At 38.7% G+C, this 22422-nt stretch overlaps 1 protein-coding gene and 1 pseudogene across 2 annotated transcripts; one reads left to right on the top strand and one right to left on the bottom strand.

The window, feature by feature from the left end:
- Positions 1-1518: 1518 nt before the first annotated feature.
- On the bottom strand, positions 1519-20657 carry BORCS7 (BLOC-1 related complex subunit 7). Of its 2 annotated transcripts, XR_001598041.2 has the most exons (6): positions 20397-20657; positions 14834-14896; positions 14687-14730; positions 13804-13824; positions 13173-13287; positions 1519-1622 (listed from the first exon to the last, which is right to left on the bottom strand). XR_001598041.2 is itself a non-coding variant. In XM_016154509.2 (5 exons), exons 1-5 carry the CDS (start codon positions 20655-20657, stop codon positions 13236-13238), a joined length of 441 nt encoding a protein of 146 aa, XP_016009995.1. In that variant the 3' UTR covers positions 12348-13235. The 2 variants fall into 2 exon arrangements, 1 of the variants encoding a protein (XP_016009995.1); XM_016154509.2 differs by lacking the exon at positions 1519-1622 and having other exon boundaries at positions 12348-13287.
- LOC118604873 lies at positions 2396-2514 on the top strand (annotated as a pseudogene).
- Positions 20658-22422: the final 1765 nt, after the last annotated feature.

The following is a 22422-nucleotide window of genomic DNA, read 5'->3' as shown; positions in this document are numbered from 1 at the left end:
AGATAAACTCTGCTTTTATCCCTTCATATACTGAGGTTATGTAAAGCAATGCCTGACGCAGAGTAAATACTGTTTTAAATAGAACTTTGCTTTAATAAATAATTCAGCTATTGAAAACATTTTTTTGAGAGCCACTAGACCAGAGCAATGGGTTCAAAAGCCCTTCCCTCTCCAATTCTGTGACTCTTTCGGATCAGGCAGTACATTACGGGGCAGTGTATTAGGGAAAAAGCATTAATGGGTTCACTGCACCAGGAAGTATTTAAGAAATTTGAAGATGTTATTTGAACAAAAAAAAAAAAGAAAGAAAGAAAGAAAGGAAGGAAACAGTAAATCCTTTCATTTGGGGGGAAAAAATAACTCAGTATCTTCTATTTACTGAGTTCCCATGTACAAATGTATGTACAAATGTTTTGTTACATTATTGCTAACCTTTATAAAAATTCTGCAAAGTAGGTATTATCCCTGCTTTTACACTGGAGCAAATTATCCCTCAAAGAATTTTGGTTACGTATTCAAGTTGACCCAAGTAATAAATAACAGAGCCAGAATTTGAACCCAGGTATCTGATTCTAAAGCCTGTACTTTTCCATTTTAAGAAAACAAAAACTACTCTACAAAGAATAGTAGAAATGTGTCACCACTAAATGTGTCACCATTAAACACAATTCCTTAAACAACTAAGATACTATTATGCAGTACTCTGATTTTTTCCCATCCTGCTTTTCTATAATCCCATTAATCTGATGTCTGAATGCTGCTTTCATAAAAAAAAAAAAAACTTTTTTCTCAGGTGTGATAATGGTATTGTGGCTACTCATGAGAATATTCTCAGGAGATGCATGCTGAAATATTTAAGGGTAAAATATCATAGTATCGGCAACTTACTTTCAATGGTTCAGCAAACACACACACACACACACACACACACACACACACACACACACACACCCCAACACCAGAAAAGTGAGAAGCAATGCAAGGTTAAGAAAAGCTACTTGGAGTGTTGGAGTGAGGGTAAAAATAGAATGCCAGAAGTCATGAAATTTTTATTTATCTTAAATGTGAAATTTACATCAAATATTAGTTCTTTTTATGTCCTGTGATTCCTCCTTTGTAAATAACTTGGCATCTTTTGTTTGGTCCTGTCTTAGAGAGTTTGAAGAGGCAAAATGTTCAGAAACAGAACGACAGTCACCTAAAAACAGAATTCTCATGGTTCATCAGATGAAGAGCTTACATATTATAAAGATGATTTTCTTCTTTGTATGCCATCAATCATCTTTCTAGGCACTTCATTCCATTTACTGAATAACTTCAAAGTGCATTATTAAATATCAAAAATTAGGAGATTGCCATTAAACAGGAGATAAACATGGAAGTTTCCTGATGACATGGTCTCCTTCAATGAGAGTCAGTAGACATTTGCTAATCACTAAATCTGAACCATTCAGGGTATAATTACAATATTCTCTGCTGTTGTTTCTTACCGATCACTCTTTCTAGTTCCTTATTCTGAATCATAATGAGACTGGCAGTGACCAAACGTGGAAGGCAGAACCTAGTTTTGGGGGCAAGGATGACAAGGTCCTTCCAGTACAAAGTATCACCTACGCACGCACCTAAGAACAGAAAAATTACAGACCAATCAATACAACTAGGTATTCAGGGAACTACTCTTCTACATAATTGATTAGGATATGGTACTAGTTAAAACATAGGTCCTAGAAATAGAGGACCTGAATGTCCCCCCAAGGTCCAGAAAGTCATGGTTAAAATTGAGTATACTAGCTAACGATCTCTGGGAACCATTCTTCAGGACAGTCACCAATGTAGCGGTCCCATTCAGCTGCAATCATAATATTCATGTGTGTATTAGGTCATATTCTAGAAAGTACTATACTATGTAAGTAAAAGGGCATAAAAGAGAAATTACAAAATAGCTTGTTAGCTCCAGATTAATATCATAATGAACGGGTATTAGAACAATAACCGCTATTAATGTTCGTAATGCATTTTACAGGGTTTTTTATTTATTACATCAACAAATTAGAAACAATTTAAGCGATCGATAATAAAGAAATGGTCAAATAAAGTATAGGTATGGTTGTATAACACAAACATTTAAAGCATATTTAAAATTTTTTAGGCTTAGGAAATATGTAAAATAAAATTAGAATACTAAGTTCTATATATAGCATGCCCCAATTTTATTACACACACAGAAAGAAAAACTAAAAAGATATATATTAAACTGTTAAAGAGGTTATTGCTGGGCTATATGATGAATTGTAATTTTGGGGGGGATTTGCCAACATTTTAACAATATCCATTTATCATCGTATAATAAAAAAAAAGAAGTTAATATAATTTATTTTACAAATAAGAACTTTTTGTCTGTGGCCATGCCACCCTGAACATGCTCGATCTTGTCTGATCTTGGAAGCTAAGCAGGGTCGGGCCTTGTTAGCACTTGGATGGGAGACCCCCTAGGAAGACCAGGTGCTGTAGGTGTAATCAATCAATTAATTAATTAATTAAAATAAGAACTTTTGATTTCAGACTCAGACTGACCACACATATGCATTTATCTCCTCTTCCGGGGACTCCATTATAATGACAATAAAGGAATAAACAACACAATAATGATGAGAACAGAAGGGGGTTAAGGGGCCGTCAGTTCTGGAACAGTTGCTCTCATTTCCACACTACAGCTTTCCAAGTATTTTTCACATCATTATCCCATCTAATCTTTACAAAAGCCTATAAGCAGATTGTAATATAATCTACATTTGACAATTTAGAAAACAGTGACTCAAAGAGATTAATTATATTGTCCAAGGTCACACCACTTTTGAGTGGCAGGGGATGGGACCTAGGCCTCCTGACCTAATCCATGTGTTCCCATGTCACAGAGCCTCATCCTGGATGTTAGCAGAATGGAGCTCTGTATGTGAACAAGTATCTGCCTTAAAATAAAATACAGCAAAACAAAAAAACACCTCCCCGTAAGACTTTGTGTGTCCTGATCTCTTCTGGCAATTCAAGGCTGGCATAGACGTCACTAAAGTATAGCTCCCCACCATGCTGACATAGCAGAATTAGTCCTAACAAGGTTAAAGATTACATTCGTCCCGATAGCAAAGAAAGGAATGAGGTGATAAAGTCAATTTTAAAAACCAATGAAAGTGCTGACCCTTTGTGAAGAAATAATCAGCTGCCTTTCTAGTTATAATCAACAGCCAAGTGCCAAGATTTTTTTTTTAGTGCCCTACCTGATAGGTAGGAAAACAGCTTTACAAGAATGTCTCTCGCCTAAATAACAACACTTGGGTTACCTAAATTTTGAGCCAATAAATCTGAACCAAATGCAGCCCCCAGGTTGTTGTATAACTAACAGAAGTAAATAGTATTCATAACTTCTTCTCCTTTAAAAATTATGTAACTTTTGGTATGCTGTTATTTACTTTTATAATAACATTTTTTTTTTCAATATTGTCCTTAAAATCTCAGGCATATGAGTGAGCAGGAATTTTAAGATTTTATTAAACTAATTTCAAGAGTATGGAGGTCTTGTTTCTACAATAATGTCTCTACCTTTTACAAAAACATATTGGTGAAGACAGTGAGCTAGTCTACAAAATGCCATACTAATTTAAGAATTATTAAATCATTTCTATATAGATATTTTATCTCTACGATGACCCTGTAAACCAAAACTCTCAGAATATTGTCTATCATGAAGACACGCATCTCACGCATATGGAGGGCGGGGAGCCCCTGCACATTTTCTTTTTAGAAGGTAGTTAATTTAAAGTTTCATCTGTCACTTCCCAAAGATCTGGAATCTTGATACATATGAAACAAATAGCCCTGAGAAACACTGTACAAGCTATAAGAGTATATTTATAGCAACCTTGAGTAGTCAGTCTAAGGTTTCTGGATATGCATTCTAGGATTATGCACAGCAGCAAACAGGAGATAAAATAAAACAAATATCTTAACATCCAATGAAAGAAATATCTTAACATGTTCAATGACAAGTACGACTCTTAGATTTATTACCTTCTGCAACCTGAAAGGAAAAAGAATCCATATCTAGGGCATTCCTGCCACTCCCCTTTGGTACCCCCCCCCCCTCCTTTTCGACTTAGTGGATAAAAGAAAAGAAGGTGAGCTCTCAGCTCACTGGGGCAAGAAGAGGACAGATTCCATGTGCTCTCACTGATGTTTAAAGATCACTTGTCTCCCGCGTCCCCTCACCTTTGGCATTTGCAACACCTCCTGAAGCACTTGTTTATCAGACGTGGTTAATGACACCATTCGGTCTAAAATAAAATGTCAAGCAAATCTGCACACTACTTGAAGATCTTCAAATTCTTTTAGTCCCTAAATACTGTTCCCACTATTTTCTCAGAGGTATACCATTCTCCCTCCTCTCTTCCCCACGCTCAACGTTTTCCTAAGATGAAGGAGATGGACAGAGTGTTTAAAATCCCAATAAATTGTTAGCAAGTTTGAGTGTGCAGAAAAAATATCAGGCATGCTTATTTGTTTCTGCCTGATGTTCACCATGCACCAAAATGACCTGAGGTCAGATGTCTACTGCACAAGGCATTTCTTGTGCCACATGTAAACAGACTAAGTTGCTCAAGGCAGTTTATTAAGACTGTCACTTGGGCATGATTTGACAACAACTTGAAGAAAAAAGAGAAACACAGATTCCTGTAATTTTCTGTGAAAATAATATGAAACATAACAAGTCAGTGTGCATTGTATGAGCAGACTCAGTGATCTTCCTGGACTTTGGGGCTCACTGGTGTATGATTAAGTTTAAAGTAAGTTTTCTCGGGCTAGTGTGTTCTGCAGCCATGGGCTACAAACAGCTCAAATTAGCTCCTTCCCTTTATTAAGTCATGCTAAGTTTAGTTTAAAATCCTAAATGAGAATCGGTTCAGCAAAATGTGGTGACATTTGTGTGTTCCATAGGAAATGGGCTATATTCATAACAGTAAGGATAAAGACCTACATAACAACATCATAACTCTCATTTTTTTTCATAACTCTCATTTTTTTTTTCCATAACTCTCATTTTTGATTCCAGTCTCTCTCAGCTTCTCTGTGTAGCCATTGGGTACCTGGAAGCCATATTTTTCCATGTGATATTCAATATCTTTTAGCCACTTCTACCTAAGGGAAGAAACATATAGATTTTAAAAAATACACTACATTTCCCCTAAAATTTTCCTTTCACCAATGGAATATACTTCCCTCAGACTATTTTCAGTAAGTATTCAAGGTTCCTCTGAGCATGTAGGATATACTGCAGCCTGGGACAACTCACTGGGGCATAATCTCCCTGCTTGAATAAGCTCTTCATTCAAGAACAAAATCTTGCAGGATAGATGGCAGAAGAAAGGAAAAGCTCACACTCCACTGGGTCATTAAGATATCCATATATCAGATCAAACCTCCTGACTCTGTTCTCCCAGAAGAGCCTGTAACTGTCAAGGTTCGCAGTTTCCAGGGCAGAAAATACTAGTGGCACAAAGGAGACCACGTTTATCAGCCTTCTTCAATTCTCCTTGAAGAGTCACAGAGGAAACCTTATCTCTAAAAGAATGCTTTTGAGAATATTTTCCTCTTTATCCTCCAACCCATTGCCTCACTTGACCTTTTGTCATGTCTATTCCGGCGACACATCCCCTCTCACCAACCGTCTGACTAAATGCATAGCAATCTCTGCCACTTGACTACCTAAGGCCAAAATCTAAGTTTTCCAGACACCCAGGGATAACCAGACCACAGCCATAATACCTGGGAAATAGAAAATACATATACACATATTGTTTTCCCTTCTGGAGACTAGAAGATGTGGAACCACTAAATCTTATAAATCCTTTTTCCCTCCCTCCTTTCCTTCCTTCCTTCCTTCCTTCCTTCCTTCCTTCCTTCCTTCCTTCCTTCCTTCCTTCTATCATTCAGTCAATTTTGATTTAAGTGTTTAATCTCCTCCACTAAACTGGAAGCTCCATTAAGGCTGGGACTCTGCTTTGTTTACCACTGTGTTGTTGGGCACTCTGCCAGGTACTAAGACAAATAAGCCACCTAATATATTTGTTGAATAAATACATTTAGGCATTAGCCGAGTACCTAATGCAGGTCCAGGACTGTGCCAGTTATTGAAGAAAAAAATGTAAGAAGATTTCTGTCCCCTAGGTGTACTTAACCTGGGTGGTAAAACATGAGCACAGAAACATTTCCCGTGATTTACTGACAAACCAAGTGGCACAGGCAGTAAGCATTGTCATGGTTTGGGGAAGCAGGTGCTCGAGGATTGGAGAAAGCTTCACGGAGTAGGTAGGACCTTAGTGAAGTGCTGGATGGACAGGATTGGGAGGTAGAAAGGAGAGGGAAGGCATCCCAGATTGACAATTGCATGCTGGGCAGGCAGAAGTCATCTTGGCAGTTCTGATAGTGGGAGGAAGGGAAAGGCCTAGCTCGAGTAGTATAGTGTATCAGAGGGAACCAAGCAAGGTTGGTTAGGAAGAGAAAGCCAAATTGCTGGCCAGTCTTGAATGTCGGGTCCAAGAAGTGTGAGTAAAGGGTTGAGGGGAGCCATTGAAAGTTCTTCAGCGAAGCAGAAGATGGTCAGTACTGTGATTACCAGTTCTGATAGACAAGGAGGGCCAGATGGATTGGAGGAGACAAGTTAATTCCCAGTAAGCAGCATTGCTATCTTTTGAGAAAGCTGTTATCTGGGGTCTTCATGCGGGAAGCGCAGAGCACTCTTCCTCAAGGCTACTTCCCCTCATGTCCATTTCTGCAGGACTTCCCGGATGTGCTTGGGGGTCCATGGGCCTGGCTGCAGTAACACAAGCATAGGCCTAGAGGTCCGCTGAGTTCTTCAGCACCTGCCCATCCAAGGTCTGACCCAGGAGCCACAGGTGGGTGAGTTGAGGAGAGAAATGCTGAAGCTGGTTTCAGCAGGCCCACCCATCCAGGCCTCCCTGGCCTTTCTCCCTGAAAAGCTCTAAGCCCAGACTCTACTCCACCCTCGCCCCAGAGGTGCTGGGGGGCAGAGGCACCGCCCAGGCTTTCTTAGGCCTAGGGCTCCCATCTGGCCCAGGCTGTATCTTTGGCCATTCTCTACTACTCTTACCGACCTGCAAGACCTTTCGGATCTGGCATTGGGTGACTGGGTGGGTGAGGGGCGGCCACTGCATAGAGTGGGGGAAAGAGAGCTGAAAGGAGAGGGTGCTGAGCACAGGCTTGGGGGCAAGGGAGCCCCGGGATAGACACGCAGTAGGCCCAGAGACTTAGAGGTGGTGGTGGAAGAGGGGTCAGGGAAAGGGGCTGGGGACCTGCGCAGAAGGCGAGCGGCGGCACACTCACTGTCTCCTGGGCCTCCCGACTTCGACACTCGGGTCCCCAAAGTTGGCTCCCGAGGCTGAGTGCGCCCAAGGCCCCACCCCAGGGCAGGCAGCCCTGAGCCCAGCGCGCTTCCAAGGCAGCATGCAGCCTCTGCCTGTCAGATGTGCGTGGCCCGTAAGGCCTGTGGAAACCTCGCAGCTCTTCCAGGCCAACGCAGCAGCGCAGTCTCTCCCCGAGCTCTGGCCCACCTGGGCCCAATGTCATCTTGGATGTCTTTAGTCTTTCCAACCAGGAAGAGGCTATTGCTATTAATTACAATTATACTTTATTGCTCACTGTGATTTTCATTTTATAAATATTCTGACTGAAATAAACACCCCCATATGTACTGATTTTTGACCATTTGGGGAATGATATCACCTTTTCTCAACCTATTTTTTAAAGTCAGGTTTATTGATATAATTTACATTCAGTAAAATTCACCTTTTTTTTTAGTGCGTGTTTCTGTAAATTCTGACCAACATATACATCGCCACAATCAAGACTTAGAATAGTCCTCTCTCCACGAAAAGTTTCTTCTTGCCCCTTTGTACTAAAAGCCCTGCCGTTGAGAAAAGACTGTCCAAACCTATAGAAAGGTTTTATAACAGTTTACTTGAGGCAAGTTTTTGAGGACATGCCCCCAAAGCAAGACTTGATGGATTGAGAAAATGCTCTGGGGCAAGGGTCCCTAACCCCTGGGCCACAGACAGGTCAGTGGCCTGTTAGAAACCTGGCCGCACGGCAGGAGGTGAGCAGCAGGGAGCAAGAGAGGCTTCATCTATCTTTGTAGCCGCCCTCCAGCGCTAGCATCGCCACCTCAGCTCCGCCTCAGATCATCAGGGATTAGATTCTCATAGGAGCACAGGTCCCTGGTGCCAAAAGGTTGGGGACCACCGCTCTGGAGAATGGCAGTTTCGAGTTCCTTTTATGCATTTAGAATCAAAAGAGAAACATACAGAAAGTACATGAAATCCATTGGTGGTAGATTAAAAAGGCAGGAGAAAGCAAAGCGGGGAAATCTCTAGAATTGGGTAAAAACCAAAATGGAGAAACATACTTTTACATGGGTGGGTGCAGGATAGTTAATATAGAGATGGTACGTGGGCAACAAGATAACAATGAGGGGTTCTGTGGTCTCATGCTCTGGTGTCTGCAGTTCTGCTGCCTCAAGGAGTCTAGAAAATTACCCTGACATTTCAAAGCTCTGTCGCTATCTTAGATGCCTAAGAACAATGGACAGGGCTCCCTTAAGGCAAAGGTTGATCTTTGCTAAGGAAGCTATAGGCCTGGAGTGAGTACCCGCTATGACCTGCCCAGTTAGGAATTTATAATCAGGCAATCCTATGTGGTTACTTTCAGTCACTGGGCTTGTCAGGCCTGCCATGTGCCCCCCACCTCTAGCTTGTTAGGTTTATCGCATAGCCCCTTTTGCATTCACACCAAAACCACCATAGATCTGTTCTCCTTCCTCTTCCAGAATGTCATAGAGATGGAATCAATACAGTATCATCCTCAGTCGATTTTGAATTGGATTTAGGAAAGCAACTTCACTCAGTTCATTCTTACCTCTAGCAATTTTTGGTCAATTCACTTGTATCTATTATCGTTGTATCTTACATAAAGTTTTATTTATTTATTTATCTTGTTCTTCCACCCTTATATTTTGTATATCTTATTTCCTTTTGTGGTTTTAACAAGCATATCTGTTCATCAGGATAGTAAGGAAATATGGGGTTCCAAGTGAAAGGATATCTAAATGGAAGATTTACTAAATTATACTCATTTTTCAATCTCATCTACCAATAACAATCTTCCTGATGTCAATTAGTTATTAAATATTAATAGGTATTTTTACTTTCTTTAACAGATTAAACTCATGAAAAAATATTCCTTATTGGAATATTTTTATGTTAGACTATTTCCAACTATAAAGTATATAAAAATGAGTGTTGGAAAGGTATCAGTTTTTTGACAATCATATAATGATGAAAACACTCCTAAATATTAGTTTTCTAAATACTCCCTCCATAAAATTCGTTTCTTTAGAAAAGCAGTCACTTTTCCACTCCTTGTTAAAATGGCATCTTTATCTTGAAGAGACAAATTAATGGGAGTTAAGGAAAGGGCTTTATCATTTTCACTTGTACTTTTGCCTTATTACATTACCTCCAATCTGTGGTAATTCACAAGAATCATCTGATAAACCTTAACCCACTTAAACCACACACAGGTAAACGTCGATAAAGCAAACCACTATCAACTTAAATTGAGTGGTTCCCAGTTTTCCCTCTGGAATCTAAAGTGCAGGGCTGATTCTGGACCAGACTGCTTATGATCATCATTCATGCTGATTGATCAGTGCCTCCGCCACAGTTTTTTGTTTTGTTTTGCTAAATGACAAGTATGCTATGTAGATCAGCATGCCACATAGTTCAAATTAGAGGTCTCATATCAAGCCGTATTTTAAATAGTAGCAAAAGCTAATTTTTTTTTTAAAGATAAAAATATACATAGAAATTTTCACATTTTATCTCCTTACCTCCAAGGATAGTCTTATGCGTACCTCCACACAATCCACCTTGGATGCTACTGGTCTGACAATACCAGGATAGTTCAGAAAGGCAGGCTTGGTTTCAGTACACAGAACCATCTTTCAAGAAGCAGAGCTTTCCAAAATGGTCAGCATCCCTAAGTAAAGGATATTCTGGAGCAGGGGCCCCCAACTTCCAGTCCCCAAACACCAGAAGCATTCAAACAGAAGCTAAATGTCTACTTGCCAGAGATGCAAAGCTAGAGCAAAGGGACTGGATTGAATTACTTATAAAATCCTTTCCTTTGTATTAAGAACTAAAAATGACAAATGAAACCCTTGTTCCTATTTATAAGGAAAGAAACAGAGCTGGACCAGTAGTCAGAAGACCTATTCAAGCTCAGTGACCTTGGGTAAGTCATTTCATCTCCCTGCTCATCTATAAAACCTGGCGCAAGAATTTAATTACCTTTGAGGTCCCATATAGCTCTAATATTCTGGAGGGTTTTGATTCTTTCTTCTTTACCAAATATTATATGTTGGTTCTTAGATTTTAAAACATACTCTTAAGAAAGAAATTTTTAAAATTTTAAATTAGAAATAGAAGTTGAAATTTTTCAAGCACCTCTTTGGTGTATATTATAGTAATATATGACTTTATTTTTTCTTATTAATATGTGTTTTGTAGCTATTATATAAATTTTGTAATTCTGGAATTTATCATTCTCCAAAATATTTCCTATTAAATTTTTCTGAGATTTTATTAGGACTTTTCCATCTATGTACATAAATAAGAATTCCCTAAATTTCCTTATGGTATCTTTTTTTTCCTTAATGAAACCCACATTAGATAGGCAAATGAACTGGGTATTTTACTATCATTTTCTGTACTTTGGGAGTATATAGAAACGTTTTCTTCTTTGACAGTTTAGAAAAGTTTTGGGAAAGCCATACAAGCAAATGACATTTTAATTGGTTATTTTTGAAAACATTTCTCATAAACGGTCTGGACATATTCTCTTTTAAATGTCAGTTCTGTAATAATAAATCTTTATAGGGAGCTAGATATTTTGATACTAGTAATCAAATTTTTAGGATCAAGTTGACAGATAACTTTTCAAATTTAATCGATTTATTTTACATATCTTCTATTCAACTATAAATTTACTAATTTGCACTTTTATAATTGACTTGACACTTTTTAATCTATAAGAACCAATTAATGGTTTCGTATATTTTCAAATTTGTGTTATTCATGCTTCATTTTATTATTCCATTTTGATTTTTTTTTCTTTCTAAATTCTAAACACAAATCCCTTAAAATTTTTTTTATTTCTACCCTTAGCCCTAATACAGAGTTTTAAAGCATGATTTTTTTCTTTTCTTCATATTATTCCTTTGGTATCATCACATAAATATTCTTGCATACATGTTGAATTTTCATTAGTTTAAAAATATTATCCTCCAACATATCCTCTATAACCCAGAAGTTAAAGAAGCATTTTTTGTTTCCATTTGTTTGATCACCATTTAAATCTATGTAACCTGTATATTTCTATGGGAAACAAACTATCAAAATATGTTTACATTTTGGCCTGTTTTCATATTTCTGGATATTTTTCTTTCATGTATTTTAGTATTATGGTCTTTAATACAACTAAATTCAGTATTACTAAGTTTTTATTATTTAATGTAAATTTTATCTTTATTTATCATTAAAATTTTGATTGTGAAATTTATTTTATCATATATACTGTAAAAATCACTGCTTCTTCGTATTTGTTTCAGCGTGATGAAAAATACTTAGACCATTCCTTTAATTTTTTTTAATCTTAAGTATTTCTTTGCTTCTTGGATACTTGGATGGTTGGACTTCTGCTTTCTAAATTGGTAACCCTGTTTTTAAAAATCTTTAGTCCTTAGTTTTTCTAAGTAGATAATCCTACCATATGATAACATTAATAATTTTGTCTTTTCACTGCTAATAGTTATACTTATTTTAAATGTCTGCCCTAGGCATGGCCACCAGCAAAATGTTAACTAGAAACACTGATAGTAACATCCTTGGATAATGCTTCGAATGTTTTACTCTTAATATGACATTTGCTGTTTACATTTAATACTTGTAATAAATGTTTCTAGAATAAAAGCATAAGTGAATTCCCTCATACCTAGTGTGTGCTTTTTTTTACCTTAAGTTAATGTGTATATGTACAATGAGGAATACATGCAATGTGATATGATTAGTCAATTTGATGATATACAATATGAATTAAAATGGACTCTTCTTTGTTTTTTCTTTTAGTGAAAACATCATTTTCTTATGTCAGCTTTCTCCCAAACCCTTAGTAAATTAAAAACTGAACTGGAACAGGATAGAAACTCAAAATAAAGACATTCAGACTTGCCTACAGACAATGGTAATGCCATTTAATGGGATGAATTCAACAAACATAGGTAAATACCTACAAACATAAGGTCTGCCCCATGGCTCCACCCCACACTGCAATCACTCACAGTAATTCAGCTGCCTTTGTATTTGGCAATAAAGTCATACACATGAATTTGCTGATTACTAGCAAAATTACAAAATGAACCCAAGGCCACTTAACCAAAAGTCACAACAACAAAGAAATTCTAGGAATGCAGGTCAAGGCAGGAGCCTGCAGCTGGCTAGATATAATTTTTAAAATTTATATATATATTTATATATATATTTTATACATATATTTGCCTAATTTTTATTTAGGAATTTGCTACAATGAATAAAATAAGTATCTCCTCTTAGTTATTAGAGAAGAAAACAAGTAGTACCTATCACCATTCTGTGACCATAAAATTAAAATATTTCCCGAATGTATGATTAAAATAACACATCTTTAAAAATAATATTAATTATTCTTACATGTTCACAATAGAAACTCTATTTCTGAATGTAACACACTACTCGGTATTTGCATAAGAGTCACATTTAGACAATATGGCTTTTGACATTAAAGTTCTATGAGAAAAACTAAGACATCTTTTAATTTTGCTTTAATATCAAACTAATAGAGCAACTTTAAAAAATAGAGCAACTTAAAAATTCAATATGCGTATGGGTTAGTCTGATTCAAGAAGTGCTTCCAAAATTCAACCATCTAGCTGCTTTTCAGGAGAAACTGTACACCATCACAAATCTTTTCTAATTTAACTTTTGGAGAAGAAAATGGAAAATCAAACCCACATTACAATGGTTTTGTTAGATATTTCCTCCTCAGCATCAGCCAAAGCCTTCTTATAAACAGCCCTATTTCAACAGATGATTCAACTGATCCTGTAGATCCGATGACTGCTCAACACTAGAAATTAGGATAGAGAGAAAAGTTTATCCGAAATGAGCAATAAAGACATCTCTTCCTGTAAATTATTTGTACTTTAATGTATAAAAACTGTTGACGCTAAATCAAAATTTACATTGGCTTATTAGTGTCTCAGGGGTTTTTAAACTACAAAGAAAAGGTTTGTATAGCCAATTAGTAGTGTAAACAATATTGCAAATTTAATCCACTTAAAAAAAAAAACAAGGCTGTTTAATGACTTTAACACATTTACTCCACTTATTATTGCCAATGAATAAAGTTTTCATTCCTTAAAGTTGGTCTCCACACCCTGTAACTTTTAGAAAGTCTTTACTAGCCACTTATTCCTTTGAAATATATTGTATTCTTTATATCCCAAACGAGCTATCCCAGAGTGTATGTCAACTTAAGGGCATCTGTCAACCAGAGCTCTGCACTGATCTCGGGCCCAGCAGTATAATTCCCCCTAGCCTGTTTCAGTTGGTCAGCCATTCCCCTACTTTTGGGATTACTTACTTCTTCTGAATAGCTTCTTGCCTATATCAGAAAAGGACAGAGGAAAATAAACATAAGAAAACTCAGTGAACTAGCAGAACTTATTTATGGCCAGATATACATAGGCAGAACAAATTTTCAGCTAGACACATTCAATATTTCTGCCTATCCTATCCTAAGTTTGTGCTTTTGAACCCCTGTTCAACATGAGTGAAGAGCTGCTAAAAGAAGATAAATTCTAAATCTAAAAAGGTAATAATACTCTATCATAGAGTGTGGGATATGGTCAAAAAACGACACGCATGCCTCAAATTCGGTTTGTGTATGCAGTGTCAAATGGTCACATACCTGATATGTACATACCCAAAGAATGAACATCTAGCTATTTAAATATCAAGAGTTAAATTTCCAAAAGAACATAAGTAAAATATCAACTATGTAAAATATAAAACAAAATGAAATAGATGAAAAGCTAATAAAATTATAATTTTATCCAAAATTTTACACTTGACTCCCCAGTGAAGGCGCAGACTCCTCAGGAGTAAGCTCAGGCCCAGTCAATAAATACTCATTAAGTGCCTTCTAGGTGCCAAGCACTGTGCTAGCATGGTCCAGGCATGGGCCCTGCCCTTATGGGGCTTACGGTGTCTTTCTCCGAGGAGCCCTCCTATTAACACAGGAAGGGTCACAAAAAGTGGTCCCTGCTCTTGATCTCACCCACCAACCCTAACTTCTGTAGTCTTAGGCGTCTTTCCCAGAAAGAACTCATCCATTCTGGACCAACCCCACCTATTCTCCCAACTCCTGCCTCCCACAAGAAAATGTGATGAAGCACCAAGGCAACAAGAAGCAGGCTGAGGATAAGGATTTTGGGGCAAGCAGTCAGTGGAGGGGGCATACTCACTGGTATTGAAGATGGGTTGTTATGATCGCCATTTTCCTTAAACTCTGCATTAAAAAAACAACGACAAAGAAATAAAACATTCTACTTCCATGGAGCCACACAAACTATGTATATAAAACCCAAATCATAAAAGAAATGGTTTCTTACATCTTCTGAGTGCAAGATGGCATCTTCCTGTAGTACCATGTTTCGAGCTGCCTGACCTAGCAGCTAGAAGACAAAAATAAAATGGTAATAATCAAAATTTCCAAACTTCCTGCAATCTTCTCTCTGTAGCTGTTATACTACTGCCCTTGCTTCTCCCCCCATTCTCCCATACAACTACAAATGCTCCAAATGTAATAGTTTGCTCATGTTGACTATCCATTTCACTGTCACTGTGGCAGTTCTGGCAGGGGCTCGACATCTGTTCCAAAGGCCACTGCCTAAGAATTTCAGTGTTCCACAACTGTTGAGCTCTCTGCATAGCTTATTAGTCAAGTGTGAAAGAAGTCTGCAAAAAACCTTTGCACAAGCCCAGAGGGAACCTCACTTCTGATTCTTTAAAGGCAGTTTTGAGATTTGGGGTAGTTCGAGAGGAGTGAGGGGACAAGGGTTAAGATAGATCTGAAAAGGAAAGAAGAAATGTAGCTGCTTAGAAATGGAGTGAGAGCCGCAGAAGTGGGGGTGGGGAGGGAAGGCCTGGGAAGAAGCAAGCTCAGAATTTAAAGTAGGAAACCACCCCGTGAAGGATGCCAGATGGGGCTGGGGAAGAGAAAAGAAAGGAGAATGTGGAAGCAGGTTGCAATGAGTTCACTAATCGCTGGGTCCTGGGACCAAGAGAGAAAAGCTGACCTGTGATTCAACTGGGTGGCCTGTGGTCAAGGAGATGTGACTCAGCACTGAGAGGCAAGAAGAGCTCAGAGGTTTCTGGCCTACTGTTGCATCCTGTTCCTGGCAGATGTTAACTCCACCCATGTAAAGGGGAGCTACTCTTATGTGTCCTACTAATCTTCCCGGCTCCCTTAGGTCAGAATCTAGTGAAAAGGGGACCCATGACTTCAAGTTAACCAGGAATACCAGCACAGCCCCAATAGTCCTTCCCCCATGGCAACTTTTTCTTATTTTCCTTTTTAAGTTTTAAAATTAATAAACCTTTACAAGCTTCTAAAGTCAAAACAATAAAATAAGACCTCCCGTCCCTGACCCTTCCCCTCCCTGTTCTCTCTCACCTACACGTAAATATTTTAAATTAGTTTTTGGTTTATCTTTCCACTGTTCCTTTTTAAAACAAGGGACAGATATGCATATTCAGTCCTCCTTACTTAAAATGTAACCTACTATATGCCCTCTTCCACATCCTATTATTTTTACTTGACAATATACACCAAGCTGGATCTACAGCACTACACACTGAAAGCAGCAGAGAACTCCACTATCCACACGTCTCATTAGAGTATTCAACCAGTCCTTCGCTGTGGACTTTGGAGTTGTTTCCAGTCTTTTGCTATTATGAGCAGTGCTACAAAAAAAGTAGTGCTACAAAAAAAGTATCTTACATACCTGGCATCTTTTTGCCAGCGTATCTTAGAGATAGACTCCTAGAATCATGATTGTGACAGCTGGACCAGAGAGTTTTAATTTTGCTACATACTGCCAAATTCCCCTGCAACAGAGTTATACCATTTTACATTTTCATTCACAATGTATGAGTACCTGTTCCCTGCTGTGGCCACTTTTAAGTAGCAAAGTCCAAACTCCTGTAGATGGGGGATGATGACTGACAAACTCAGGGCAGAAAGGAAGAGTTCTATGGGAATTGTCATTCATTCACTCATTCAGCAAATATTTATTAAGTGCTTATAATATGCCAGTAAGAGACACAGTCGCTCTCCTCACAGGGTTTACAATCTGGGATTACAAAAAAGACACAGGCACTACAATAATTTGTGGTAAGTATTGACAAGGAAGCACTGGATGCCTTAAGGGCATGAGAATGGAGGAGTGGGGGTCTCTAACCCATTTCAGAGGTAGGTGTTCAGGGAGGGCTTCCTACAAGAAGTGACTTCTAAGCTGAAGCCTAAATGATGAGGTTTAGAATTCATCTTAAATGCAATTTTACAGAAAAGTGGTATGATCAGATTTACCATTTTAGTAGTGTGGTTAGCAGAATGGACTAGAGGAGGCACTAAAGGTAGAGAGATTGGTTAGCAAAATATGGCAGTGGTCTGAGCAAGCAACGAACCACAGAACTGGTAGTAAAAAAAAAGGGGGGGGGACGCTAGGTGAAAGACATTTAGAAGACAGACTCGAGGGGACTTGTGATTGCCTGAAATGCAGGAGCTGTTGTACTGTAGAACGGCGGTCCCCAAACTTTTTGGCACCAGAGACCAGTGCTCCTATGAGAATCTAATGCCTAATGGTCTGAGGTGGAGCTGGGGCGGTGATGCCAGTGCTGGGGAGCGGCTGCAAACGCAGATGAAGCTTTGCTCACTCGCCTGCCACTCACTTCCTGCTGCACAGACCCAGTGCCTGTCCAGGGCTGGGGGTTGGGGACCCCTGCTGTAGTACCAAGGCCTTTTCTTTGATGATAGATGTATTCATTGGCATTGTGCAGCATTTTCCTACATGAACCACATCTAAGGTTTCCTGTTTGAGTCTCTTTAAAGTGGAAAGATCTTGAATATACCTATAAAACGATCTGAGTACAAGTTTTTTAGATTTCTAGGAATCTTCCCCTGGTTTTTACCATTGTCTTGCTCATAATTAACTCAGGAACAGTTTGTCTTAGTACTCCTCTTCGACCTCATCGATAGTAAACCTTTTTTTTTTTTTTTTTTTGCATTCGAATTTCATCATCTTTCTTATTATTTCGTTAATGTAGTTGCAATAGCAAGCAGAACTGCCTTACATGGGTTTGGGAAAAAACACAAAGGACCACTACTAAGCATACAATTCAACTGGAGAAGTGCAGGTGTCATGAGAGGAACGTCATCGCCACAGCATTCATTGCGCTGTGGGCGCAAGCTGCTGTTTACCCTCACTTTTGCTCCGGCCCTATTGGCCTCTATACATTCCTGTGCACATTCCCATCTCAAGGCCTTTGCATTTGCCTCTTCTTCTATTTGGAATTCTCTGCCTCCACATGTCCATATGGCTTGCTCCCTCACTTCATTCAAGTGTCTGTTCAAATGTCACCTCCTCAGAGAGCCCTTCCCTGACCACTCCGTTAAGGTAAATCCTTTCATCACTCAATTCCCAGCTGTATTTTTCTTCACAACATTTACAACCAGCCAATTTTTTTTTGGTCTATTCACTGAAATGTTAGCTTCCTAAGTATGGAGATTAATTTTGTTTACCACCTCTCCCTTGAATAGCTCCTGACACACAGCAGACAATAAACATTTGTCAAATGAATGCTGTGGAATGAGTGTTTCACACACAGAAATCAGCAATCAAACAAAATAGCTATGTGGATTCTGCTGAAGAGAGAAGCAATGCTCCGTGGGCTAAGAAGGATTGAAAACACTTGAGAAGGATTGAAAACACTCCAATAACCTCATACTCTACTAAAGGAAATGGAAAAAAAATATGTAAATATAGAAAACAGCAATATGGTATTGATAAGTGTCATGTAAGGGATCCAGTAAAAAGACAAAGTTCAGAGATAAGAGATGATACGTCAACCCTGCCCCTGAAAGTTGTATTGGTTTCAGCTTAACTCAAGCCACAGCACTTATTGAAACATATGAAAATGTGAAAAATACATGGGAGGAGGAACAGGAATGAGTAAGCCACATTGGGGCAGTCACAGCAGCTTTTTGGACACTTAATCCAACTAGTATCACATGAAAGGTGTTGTCCAAGAGTATGGTCCTCGAACCAGTCTGCCTAGGTTTGAATCCTTGCTCTACCTGTTCTTAGCTACTGTGTGACCTTGAATAAGTTAAATTCCTCTCTGTATCCTCTATGTAAGAAAACTACCTCTTTTATTAGTGATTATAAAGACTTAACAAATTAAATTACAGAAAACACAGCAGTGTCCAGCACACAGTAGGTGCTCAATAAATGTAAGTTTATTATGATGAATATGGATGCTCAGTTCATGCTGGTGGTTAACTATGGACTATGGACACCATCTATTTTTTTTTTAATTTATATATTTTTACCATGTTTCTCTCAAAAAAAGATTCACGACAATTTATACCAAACTGTGTGTGTGCGTGCGCGTGCGCGCGCACACACACACACACACACATTTTCCTAAAAGTCATGAGAAAGACAAGGAAGTACGTTTACCACTAAAACTGACATGGGAACTTCTGTGTAACCAAGGCAAAAAATGAAACACAATGAGTTGCATAATTCTTATTTGGTAAAAGGCAATATGACAATTCTTCGAAAGAGATAACTTTCCTCTAACATTGAATCCTTAAATGAGTATATCATGTGGGACCTCACACAAAGCATCTTTGGGATCACCAGACTAGTGACTTCAAACAAAAGTGTTATGGTAAATGCAAACGCTTCATACAGTTGTTTCTTGCAGCCGCTATCAATAAAAGCTAAGGAAATAACACAAAAGCTAATTCCATAAAGACAAGTCTATTGGACCCTAAACTAATGTGAATAAAACTGCTATGAACCTTCACATACACATCTAAAGACTTGTGGACATATTAGGCTTGCTACTGCAACTGCATAACCTAATAACATAAAAACTGAGTAAAAAAATTAAAGAGTTGCTACTTCTATGAAAACTAATGTGAAAATCAAAAATACTTGTTGAAGGTGAGTAGCTAAGATACACTGCTAAGTTAATTATGAGCAAGACAATGGCCTATAGGACAAAGTCATAGAAAACTAAGACTGTACTCAAATCGTTTTACAGTTGTATTCAAGATGTTATTCCATTTGAAAGAAACCAAATCTGGACATCTTAAATGACATGCTATGTGCGTGGTTGATTTATGTAACAAAATGACAGACATAGTTTCCATTTCCCTTTGATAAAAACAGGAATGTAATGGCCAGGTCAATAAGACCTGGGAATTTGGGTTGTTTCCTCTTTGGTGTTATTATGGATAAAGGTGCTATGCACATTTACAAGTCTTCGTGTGGACATAGATTTTCATTTCACTTGGGTGAATATCTATCTAGTAAAACAGACAGGTCTTTTTTGGAGAGAGAGTGTACATATATAAAGCTTTCTGTTGTGAAAAGACATCAAATAATTCCATACGTGGAACCATCCTGATAAGGGGGAAATCAGGGCAAGAAGAAAGCTAATCTAAGAAACAGAAAACCAAGAATGTGCCCAGAAAGACAAGTCAGAAAAGAATAAATTCATAGACAGATGATGCACAAAAGTAGGGAAGAAATATGGGATGTTGAGGGCAAAATCATACGAGGCCGAAAGGAACGGATCTTCACTAAAGACAATCCCGAGAAACAAATGAGAAACTGGTTAGGATCACTACTATCTCAACTGTTGTCCTGCAACAATCACCGCTTTAAAGTCGATTCCCATCATCTCGTTTCTTTTCCCTTCTACAGCGTTAGTCGTCCCAGAGACTACACAACCCAGAAGGCAACACTCCGCGAACGAGCGCTCCCCTCCGCTACCGGTTCACAGCCTACAATTCCCAAGATGCAACGCGACGCCTTCCCACGGCCCCGGTAGATGGGCTGTGCCTGATGGTTAGAGGCCCGGAGAGCGCTTCCAGCTCACCTCGGAGCTCCGGGAGCCCTTCAGCACCTGCTTAGTGAGCGCGATCACATCAGTACCGCAGGTGTTCACTTTCTCCGTGAGAAGTCCCTTCACGGACTGACCGAATCGCGCTTGCGAATCTGGCGTCCCTGTCGCCATCGCCTCAGCTAGTGAACGCCTCTTCACTGGTGATGGCGAGGCGTCGGGACCAGAAGACCGGCAAAGCGGAAGGAAGAGAGGAGGGTTTTTTTTCCTCTGCCGTGGGAAAAGGAAGGGACGCATGCGCTTACGGACGTTAATGTAGCCCAACTTTAAATTCTTTTAAAATACTCAGGTGATACCCTAAGGAAAACAGAGACCAGACAAACATTTCTGGAGGGATCGGAGGACACTTTTGGTAAAACCATGGTGTAAAATCAGATGGCCTAGACTGCAATCCCAATTCTGCGGTTTAGTTGTGTGGCTGCAAATTATTCAGCCTCTGCATCTTGTGTTCCTCATCTGTAAAATAAAAATAATAATGCTAAAGTCTCCAAAAAGTTATGTGAATGAATTAAGATCTTTCAGTGGCATTTTAACAAACATTTTATGAACGAAATTCCGAACACTGTGGGCTGAGGATAGAGAAAGAAATGAGATACAGTCCTGGTCTCCAGGCAGTTCTCAGGCTGTTGAGGCATGAAAACAGGAACTAGGAAGACCAACGCAACAGAAAAAGTGGCAAACGTCACAAACAGGCAATTTTTAAAACCAAATGGTCAATATATGTAAATTCTCAACACCACTAGTAATTTTTAATGATAAATGACCTCTTTGTTCTATTAGAGGCAAACTGATTATACTGTGGAAACAGTATCTAAAATATTTAATGTAGCTCTATTTTTTAGCTAATGCACAGGAGAAGTGAGAATGACGTATTGTAAATTTTGTTTAAAATCACCTATACCCGGTATCAATATTACTTTCTCTTCCAAGTGTTTAGATCCATTTGTCTGTTCTTTCATTTAATTCTTGTTCTTTAAGGCATAATCTATGTGTGATAGCTATACTCTTTTAAAGTGTACAGTTTTTTGAGTGTGACAGATGTATAACACCTGTGAACCACCACCACTATTAAGGTACAGAACATTTTCATCACCCCCAGAAGTTTCCAAGTGCCCCTTTGTAGTCCACCTGTGCCTCAATCCAGGCAACAACCGATCTGCTTTCCTGCACTATAGATTAATTTGTATTTCTAGAAGGTTATATAAATGGAATCACAGGAACTACTTTCCTGTGTGTGGCTTTTTTTGGTTAGCATAATGATTTTGAGAGTCATCCACATGGTTGTGTGTGTCATTAGTTTGTTTCTTTTTACTGATGGAAAACATTCCATTGCTTAGATATACTTCATTTTGTTTACCCACTTACCTGTTAATAGATATTTGGGTCCATTTGGGGAATATTATGAATAAAGCTGCTATGGACATTTATATACAATTCTTTATGTGAGCTGTTTTCATTTATCTTTGGTAATATCTAGGAATGGAATAGCTAGGTCATATGAAAGGTGTTTACCTTATCAGGAAACTGCCAAACCATTTCCCAAAGTTGTTTACTATTTCACATTTTCGACAGCGGTGTAGGAGACTCCAGCTGCTGCACACTCACAGCCATGGTAACAAGTAGCAACCTGTGGTAGACATAGTGTCCACTGATAGCTGGTTTCCATGACCCCCATATTCTGGTTTTCATGCTCTCATGTGGCCCCCTCTCTTACTTGTGAGAAGAGCCTTCTGACCAATAGTATATGCATAGGAGATGGGAGACAGATGATTATGTGTACATGATTATGTGACTACATTACCTAAGATCGTAAGGCCCGTCTTGCTGGAATCACTCCCTCGCAGGTTGTGAGGACCTTGTTGAAGGACTCCAAGTGACAAGGAACTGCAAGCACCATCTAGTCACTGAGAGCTGAGCCTCTAGCTGACAGCCAGAAAAACGATGAAGTCAAATAACCAAAAGGAAATGAATGATACCAACAACAAGGCATATGGGGAGCATA

The sequence above is a fragment of the Rousettus aegyptiacus genome, unplaced genomic scaffold (genome assembly GCF_014176215.1).
Source record: "Rousettus aegyptiacus isolate mRouAeg1 unplaced genomic scaffold, mRouAeg1.p scaffold_m13_p_6, whole genome shotgun sequence".
Classification (NCBI taxonomy): Eukaryota; Metazoa; Chordata; class Mammalia; order Chiroptera; family Pteropodidae; genus Rousettus; species Rousettus aegyptiacus.
The sequence above is the reverse complement of the archived record's forward strand: the minus strand, read 5'-3'. Positions and strand labels throughout refer to the sequence as shown.